The 9,215-nt window shown below is 51.4% G+C and overlaps 1 protein-coding gene across 1 annotated transcript; it reads right to left on the bottom strand.

Annotated features, from left to right (window-relative positions):
* Nucleotides 1-311: 311 nt before the first annotated feature.
* On the bottom strand, nucleotides 312-6,270 carry LOC311189122 (solute carrier family 22 member 13-like; the record flags this gene model as incomplete). Its single annotated transcript, XM_084260702.1, has 10 exons — nucleotides 312-405; nucleotides 534-743; nucleotides 897-1,005; nucleotides 1,524-1,738; nucleotides 2,159-2,253; nucleotides 2,874-2,994; nucleotides 3,362-3,530; nucleotides 3,637-3,791; nucleotides 4,628-4,731; nucleotides 5,899-6,270. 10 exons carry the CDS (start codon nucleotides 6,268-6,270, stop codon nucleotides 312-314), a joined length of 1,644 nt encoding a protein of 547 aa, XP_084116828.1.
* Nucleotides 6,271-9,215: the final 2,945 nt, after the last annotated feature.

The following is a 9,215-nucleotide window of genomic DNA, read 5'->3' as shown; positions in this document are numbered from 1 at the left end:
CGCCCAGCGCTGCCACCCCGCTGGCGCCTCTTTATTGCTGTAAAACACGACAGGGATGGTTCCACGGGGACCAGTTGCCGAGGGACTGGGAGACACGTCGGGAGGAGTCGCGCAGCCGGGCACCGCGGGCTGGGTTTCAGGAGCGGGTTTCAAGCGCCTCTTGAACGCCACGGACCTCCTCTCCCCTCTGATCAGGGCTAAGTTGTCCACCATCTACCTGAAAGACCAGTTTCCAGCCGGCAACGCCTCATGGGTCTGCTTTCAAGACAGATTGGATCAGATTAGATGTTTAGTATCTGTCTGTCCATTCATCACTGGCTGGCTGAGCCTCTGCTGATGTCCTTCTCCAAGTCCACTCCATCCCCCGTGGTGTTTCTCTCGGGCAAAATTTCCAGTCTGCTGCTGCTGAAGCCAAGAAGGAAAGAGGAAGAGATGTTAGTGGTTCCATCCAGGTTTCTGACTTGTTTCTTGTTGCCTTTAATTTTGTGCCTTTGGGGTTTTTTTGCCTTAAATTAAGAGTTCCAGGTACTCACCTCTGCTGGGGGGCAGATGTCCCTGTGCTGTCCACCAGGTCGATGCCGCGGGTCTCGGGCAGCAGGAAGCAGAGCAGCCCCCCCACCACAGGGGCACTCCCATAGATGGCCATGGGGATGGCCCGGTGGTACTGGCCCAGCAGGCGGATCAGCGGGGCCATGATCCCTGCCACCCGCGCTGCCATGGAGCACAGCCCCACTCCCGTCTGCCTGGGGAAGAGAGAGGTGGTTGGAAGTGTGGGCAGGGCTCAGCATCCCCTGGGCTACTGTGGGACCAAGTGTAGCCATGGGGACAACCAGGCTCTTGGCCTGTCCCTGCCACCAGCCATGGCAGATGGAAGCCCAAATGTGGGGAGACCTCACCTGACAACCGTGGGGAAGAGCTCTGCGGCGTAGACGTAAGAGGTGGAGAAGGAGGCTGTGGCTGTAAACTTGCCAATGATGGCCAGGACAGTGGTTGCCACGGGCTGGTCTGAGGGGAAGGAGGAGAGACTGCCATTGTGACCTCCATGGAGAAGGTTCAGTTTGAATCAAAGATCTCTGCAGTGGGATTTATTGCAACAGCCCTTTCCAATGGCTTTACCAAGCAAAGCTGCCACCTAACCCATTGGAAACCATTCCTGGCACACCCTTTATTGGAAAATGCCCTCTGGACAACTGGAAAAGAGGACCCATGTTTCTCCTGAGGCCTTGGCCATTTCCTAAATCTGCAACTTCAATGCCTCTTCTGCTACACCTTTCTGAGAGGAGATGTTGTCTGGTTGGTGGAGCTGATGGTGTCTAGTGGGTGGTGGTGTATTATGGACACTGCCTGCCAAGGGCCAGGAGCTGTGGAAGGACCAGGCACAGCTTTGAAGGGGAAGAAAGTCGTGTGGAAAGGAAAACAGCACATTGGGAGTGCAGCCCATGGGACTGAGTGGGTCTGAACCAGCCTAGAGCTGGCTGGGGCTCTTTCCAGCTCTGCTTTCAGGTTGGGAAGAGGTTATTCACCTTGAGGAATACCAGTGATGATGAGACATAACAGGCCAGAGAGCAGCAGGAGAACAGCTTGGGTTTTCTTCCTCCCAAACCATTGCAGCAGGTAAATGCAGCCAAACCGAGCTGGTAACTCCACTGCCCCAAAGGCAAGCTGGGTCAGGTAGATGTCCAGACCAAAGCTTGTCACATTGAGGCTCAGCCCATAGTAGACAATGCTGTCTGCAAACCTGAAATTCAAGTGAAGTGGAGTAGAACATGTAACCAGATGGGTTTTTCAAGTGGTTTGACCTGGAAAATTAAGGTGGCTAGACCACAAACAATCTATTTGGGGGTTGGACCCGATGATCTCTCAAGGTCCCTTCCAAGCCCCACAATTCTGTGATTTCAATTCCCAGAAATCTTTGGTTTACTTCATCTGAAACAGTTCTGTGGGACAGGGTTACATGAGGTAAAGCAGTATGGATTTCCATATGGCCTGCAGGTTTTAGACTGCACCCAAAACTTTTGGAGGGGCACAAAACTACCCCAAAACCCAGGGATTGTCAAAGGATGGGATTACTCCAGCCTTTCTCAGAAAATCCACAGCATCTTGAATAATCTCTTCTTTATCTAGGAGGTTGGAAAGAGGGGATGAGGGGATGTCTTACCAGGCACAGGACATGATTAAAGTCACCTTGCGGAGGTGCTGCTTCCGAAAGAGATCCAGGAAACTTGCAGACTTGGGCTGTGCCTCAGGCTTCAGCTTCAAAATGCAGAAAGCCACAGAGTCAAACCAGGCAACAAGCCAAACCTCGAGCAGCTCCTTCTCCAGCTGCAGTCAAAGGAGGGGCCTCAGTGGGACAGGCTGGTGACCCCAAACAGCTCTGGGAGGGAAGGCAGCCCCCAGGGGCTGGGCTCCTGTGTTGGAGCTCTGGGTGCCCAACACACTGCTTTGGTGACTAAGAGGTTCCTCAGGAAGAAGGATTTCCCAGGGTAGGGACATCAGGGTGTGCAGAGAGGTAACCCCCACTTTGGGCGCTTACACATGGGAAACCAGAGTAAAGCCAGACCCTGCTCTCAACACTCCTGCAGAGCTGACTGAAGGAAAGCCAGGGGAGCAGCTGAGTCCTTTCCATATCCCAGGGTGGGCTCCAGAAAGCACCAGGCTGAGCCTCAGCAGAAGCTGCAACTCTTCCCTGACCTTGCTTCTGCTCAATGCCCATGGTCCAGCCCCAAGTCAGCCCCAGGGGGCATGATCAGAATTTTATTGGGTGAGGTCATCTGATAAACATCTGATAAACATCACCTAAGGGCTGCTAGGAAGCCAAGGGCAGAGGACAGCCTCTGAAGAGGACAGGCAGCTCCCCGTGCCAGTACAGGTACCTGCTCAAGGAGCTCTGGGGGGATGGTGCGCTTGTTGATGGATGCTGCCTTCTGCAGGGCCACCTTGGCTTCTTCTATTCTGCCCTTTGTGACCAGCCAGCGAGCTGATTCTGGTAGCACCCTGTTGAGGAGATGAAACCAGGAGGTGCTGCTGGGACCTGCTGAGTCTCCTCCCCACACACAGCCCATCTCCCTGCAACCACAGCCAGCCAGCAATGGGCATCACATGTGATGGATGGGTGTGAATGCCTCCTCAGGTCAGGTTTTCCAGGCCTGCATTTAGGCCTGAAAGGCCACCTTTGAGGACCTGAATCAAAGCAGCTGCTGCTCTCAGAGTTCCCATGCCCCAGGGAGGTGTTCTGAGCTTCTGCAGAAGCTCCTGCAGCATCTGCCCTGCAATGGGAAAGACCCAGCCTCCCCCTTCACTGCCACCCCTCACACCCCCTGCTTTCAGGTCCTTAAGGGGATTGCTCCTTGCTCCTGCTTACCAGAAATAGAAGAAAAGGGCACATGTGGGAGTGGATCCTGCAATCTCCAGCAGCCTCCAGTTGCGAATCCCATAACTTAACCCAGCCAAAATCATCTGCCCAATGGCAACAAAGCAGTGGGTGATAAGCACTGCCTTTGGCCTGGAGGAGACACCAACCCATTCTGTACCTGAGGAGAAGAATGAAGTTTCTGGTCACACTGAAACATGCAGGAATGTCTTTTGTTATTATTCCTTGTGAGGCTGTACCTGTCTGCTTCAGGTCATCCTACTCACCCAAGGCCAAGATTGTTATCAGAATTCCTGACACCGAGGCCCCCACGACACATCTGAAGGCCATGTAGACATAGAAATGGGGCACAAAGGCGATTCCTACAGAAAACAGGGACTGGAGGAGCAGGGAGATCAGAAGGACTGGCCGACGACCTATCCTGTGAAGGAATGGGGAGGATATAGTTGGCATCTAGAGAGACTCCACGGACATGAAGAAGAGCCCAAGTGGAATACAAAGTAGTTTGAGAACTGTTCTCACCAAAGGTGATTTACATCCTGTATACACCCCAGGAGGCAACTGGTAGGAAAAGCACCATCTCCACTTTTGACCCTTCATGGTGGTAGTATCCATGAAAGGAAATGCTGCTAAAGGAACCAGCCCCTATGTCCCCTCTCTTGAGACCAGTGAGGATCACACTGCAATGGGGTGTGGTGTTGGTTCCCTGTAAGGCACCCTGTATGCATGCTGTGTCCTTCTCCTTTTCATGTGCCCTGTGTGGCTGTGTCCTCTTGGGAGCTGAGGACTGGGACCTGGATACCTGGAGGGTGTCCCAGGTTAGAAATAGATGGGCTTTGAGGTTCATCCCAATCCAAACCTTTCTATTATTCTATGACATTGGTCTACATCACCATGAGCCAAGGAGAGCCACAAGGAGGGACAGAGTGTCTGGTTAACACAAGGTGGGTCCAACTAGTCTGTTCCCAAATGGAGATTTCTAGGCTTCCTGAAACACCTTTGGATAGTTGAGACACCAGTTAGGGCTAGACCTGTGATTCCTGAATGACACCCCCATAAGGCTGTATCTGCTTCCCTCTCTTTTCAACCCTCAGACATCTACAGACACGTCAAGTGGTCCCAGATGCCCTTGCTCAGCCAAGAGGACCAAGTGTAGAGGGAGTAGTTTGCACTCAGTACATGGACATCCTGAACACTGAGCTGGGCTGTCCTTGGGTGCTGGACAATAACTCTGTAAAGGTGACTGTGTTTCCTCACCTGTCACTCAGTGGTCCAAAGATCATAGCTCCTAGAAGCAGCCCCACCATGAAGACGGACTGAGAGATGTCGTTCAGGTTCTTCCTGTCGCACACCAGGTCAAACTAGAGTAAGGAAACACAACTACTTTTGCTTTTGATAGACCCCAGCTCCTTTCTGAGGGTGAGCAGCTCTTCTGGTCCATGATCATCCCAGGAGTCAAGTGCTTGAACTCTTGCTCCAGTTCCTGGAAGGACAGAACCCAGCCCCAAGCATGTGAGCCTCCATGGTGTGCACATAGGACACAAGTCAGTGGTGGGACAGGCTTATGAGGTTCTCAGCCTTCCTCTTAATCATAGTGCTTGTCTCCCGAGTGCTGGAACCTGCAAGACTCATCTCCAGCCCAGGCATCCCTGAGGGACCCTCCTGGTTGGCAAGCTTTGCTTAAAGTGGGACCTTGAGATAAGATTCCTAGCAGCTTGCTTTTCTGTCTGTAGAGTCAGGACAAGGTGGAGGAAGGCAGGAGAGCAGTGTTTCCTCTGGTGAAGGAGGACTGGTGTAGTAATGGGATGGGATGCAGCAGCTGCTGAGGAGCCTCTAGAGAAGCTGTGAAATGGACACATTGCTCCAGGGACCCCAGGAAGCATTTGCAAATGGCAGAGGCTGGAGTCTCTCTTCTAGTCAGCTCAGAAGAAGGTACGTAAGAGAAAGTGATGGGGCTGGGAGGGGAGGAGGGAGGTAGGGCAGGAAGGGGAACAGAGGTCCAGAGAGAGAGAAGTTTGGGATGCTGACAGAGCCTTCAGTCAACTGTATGGCCCATGGGGTATCTTCTTGCAGCCCTGAAGGTCTCCTGAGGCCCCAGAAATATCAGTCACAAGCCTTTGGAAGTTAAATGTCTTTCATAGAGAAGGTGATGTGAGGAGACCTGGTCTGAAGAGTAAGGAAAACTGGCAAGCACCCCCAAAATGTCCCTCCAGGCAAGATACCGCATGGGTTCAAAGGCCTGGATACTGGAAAAGGGAGGGATGATGGGCAAAGCATGAGCTGGACTCACACTCTCACTGTCTCTGTCTGTAGCTCCCCTGGCCATCTACATCATGATCATTTTACAGCACCCTCCCAAGGATTACAACTGCGATCTGTGTGACTGAACCAAGGTCCTACAGTGCCTGGTGTAAAAAATCTCAGCCTGACCACACTACACCCGGCACTGCCACACCAAACTACAGGACAGGTGCTCTGCCCGTCCCTCCCCTTCCACATCCCCAGCACATCAAAAATGGGCTACAGACCTCGGTCAGCAGGGACGGTGGTGGTGCTGAGGGGTACACCCAGCCCCTGCTGCACTTCTCCGTGGCGTTCAGGCCGTACGCCACGATGGAGGCGAGGTCCCAGTCCACCGGCGAGTACATGGAGCACTGCTCATACTCCCCGTCCGCGTCCCGGGGCAGGGTGAGGTTCAGCTGCTCTTCCTCCGTCAGGTTGGGGCCGACGGCGCGGATCCAGCTGGTGTCGCAGTGATGGGGCACGTCCACAACCATGAAGACTTGGCCAATCATTTGGAAAGGACTGAGGAGGAGCGGGAGGGAGAAGAGCAGTACCAGGAATTTCTGATACAGCCCAAATCCCCCCAGAGCATTTATAAAGTCTCCAAACTCAGCCATGGGGACTGTCTCTCTGGCCGGGTTGCGCCCGAGCACGTTGTTTAAATACACAAATATTAATGTTTAAACTATGGGAGCACTAAACCCCTGATCAATGTGATAAAATGAGCCCTTGTATCAGCACATTCGCCTATTATGATGATATACCACAGTCTTCCAGGGTGTACTTTGTAACCAGCCATTCCCTCCCTGTTCCTGGGGCCAGAACAAAGGTGCCAGAGCATTGTCACTCTTGGTGACAGCATGGGGACAGCTTGGTTTGTCTCAGTCTGGAGTGTCTCCACAGACCTCCTGAAGGCAATTGTGTTGTGGGGAAAAGTTTTGTCTGAGATATGAAGTTGTGACACTGAGAATGAGGGATAATCTTCCAAAGTTTGGTGAAGGAAACAGAATAAATTTGCTCTTCTCATTAATGGCTTAATGGATATATAGTCCATCCTGGAGACTAAAGGAGAGAGAAGCAGAAAAGCACTTCTTCCCTGGACCAGGAAATATGGCTGTTAGTCAAGTAGACTTGGCCTTGACAGCTATGTCCCAAGCTGTCGGGTTTCATCTGCCCCTCATTAGAAAACCTGGTTAGTCATAAACTACAATGTCTTGAAAAGAATCCTAAAATATGTTTGGCTTAGAGAGTACCCTTAAGGACAACAGCATGCTGTGTGCACAGACATGCAGAGCACACAGGATTTGGGGCTAAGAAATGACACCAGCTTGGCTTTGCCTGAGGTTTTGATGTCACTTCGAAAGCAGATTGACCTGGTTTCTGGTGCATGCCTGAGCTGCCTCCTGGACAGACTCCCTGAGTGGTTTCTATCTTTATTCCTGGAAACTGGAAAGCTGGATTGCCTTCAGTGTATAAAATAGAGTGTAATTTGGCAAAGGTCTCCTGGGTGCTTTCTCCAGAGTGGTAAGGACGGGTCACTAGACACTGACCTGTTCATTTCACGTCTCCTCTCAAATTCCTTGTCCTTAAGTCTCAACCCAGATAGTATGTCTGAACCCCCAGCAAAGTTACTGAAGGATCACATAGGTCGGGGTTGGTGTTTCATGAGTGGGTATGGCTTATGGAACTGGGGAGAGGGGTAGAAGATGGAGTCTTAAAACACCACTCCCTAGGCTAGGGTGGGAGAGAGAGAGTTCACACTGCATAAAGCTACTCGGAGTAAAGAGAGAGAGGAGTAAATGTGACTTAGAGTGGTGTAAATTTGCACCAGTGATGGGCATGTATCATGTGAATGCCTGACACAGCGTAACATATTACTGGGCTTTAGATCTGCATTCCTGGATGAGAGGACTTGCTGTTATCCAGAGAGACACTTTGAAAAGAGGGCTGAGCTAAGCAATCTGCAGAGGTTCCTTTTACTCTAAATCTATCTCTGTCCATGTTGTGAGGTGACTTGGCCAAGGAGATTGCTATGGCAGAGGCATTTGGACCCTCTTCTGCTATTGGGAGCAGGTGCCTTTTACATCAGCATATGACCTGAAGTCTTCAAGCTTACCCTGTTTTGTGTGGCTCATGGGCTTCCATCCCACCCACAACCACCCACATCTCCTGCAGCAAAGGAGTCAGACTTTGACTATAAAAACATCTTGAGGGTGACCCAGACATGACGTCAGACTCCTGCACAGACACAGATGTGACTTGGGGCTGTTCTTCCTAATGTCAACGAGCTCTCCTGAAGCCCTGGGAAAGCTTTCAGTCCCTTGTAAACTCTGTCACCCTACAGTAATGTTTCTCATAGAAAGACATTTTTCTGATGACTGTTGTCATCATCTGGGGCTGAATGGGTCAATCCAGCATGGTGGAGATCTCTGAGACTGCAAAGACGCTTGCAAAGCCTCTCAAAAATGGAGAAGTCTCTATCAGAGGGCATGAGAAATCAGCTGGTCTCAGGGAAGGCCTGGGATGGACAGCTGGAAATCCTCTGCATCCATGAACACATGTCAAGGACCAGGGAAAGGGAGAGGGAGTGTCCAGGAGAGCATTCAGAAAGAGAAACAGTTGCTTGGGAGGAAGACTGGTGTGGGCAGTGGGGGATTGATGCAATACTTCATCGACTTGTCTTTTCTCTCACACAGCTCTGAACAGCAAGAGTGGCTGTAGCTGGAGACCTGTTTGAACACCCATATGCTGGGGTGACTTGCAGCCAGAGCAGATTCGTATCCACCAGCCATGGTGTCTCTGCATTGTCCCTCCTGTAGCGCTGGCAGGGAGAGGCCAGGTTCAGGGGTGTCATGTGCTAATGACAACTTGGTCTGGGGTGTCACTGAGTGCATGGAAGACACGCCACCCCTTTCCCACTGCTTGACCCCTGCAAGCCTCTAAGTCTCACTGCTCCATCTCTAAACACAGCTTGACCAGGTTTCAAGCAGGGCACCTCTGTCCCAAGGCTCTTGCCCCATCCCAAGGCAGACTGACTTAGCATCTAAGGAGCCATGTGAGGACGTTGCTCTTTCCCCTGACTCCTGTTGATTGGACAGTCTCCTGCCAGCACTGACACCCTGCTCTGCAGCAGATGCAGTCCATAAGCAGCTTTATTCCTCCAGCAGATCTGACAGAGCCAGATGAACTTTGGCAGTGGTGAGGCTGGGAGGTTTAAATTTAAAAATTAATTATTTTAACACCTTCATCCTTTTATTTTATTTTATTTTTTACAGACAGAGGATTAAAACAGGTGATGTGATATGCTCCATGATTCTCTTCACAATGCACGTGCTCTTCCTCTGACCCTCTGAGGTTCCTGGTGAGCTTGTTTATCATCAGTGTAATTGTTAACTCCTATAATGTTTATGTTACAGCAGCAAAGGGCAGTCAGGGTGGGGGTGTCAGAGTGCAACCACATAGGGAGAATGGACACAGCAAGGTCCCCCCACCCCAAGAGTTCAAGAGACATGGGTTTCCTTTCTTCAGTGATGAGGGTAAGTGAAATGACCTTGGCAAGGTC

Source organism: Gallinula chloropus, assembly GCF_964237585.1.
Source record: "Gallinula chloropus genome assembly, chromosome: 2".
In the NCBI taxonomy this organism is placed as follows: Eukaryota; Metazoa; Chordata; class Aves; order Gruiformes; family Rallidae; genus Gallinula; species Gallinula chloropus.
Note: the sequence above shows the minus strand (reverse complement) of the source record. Positions and strands in the feature narration are given on the sequence as shown.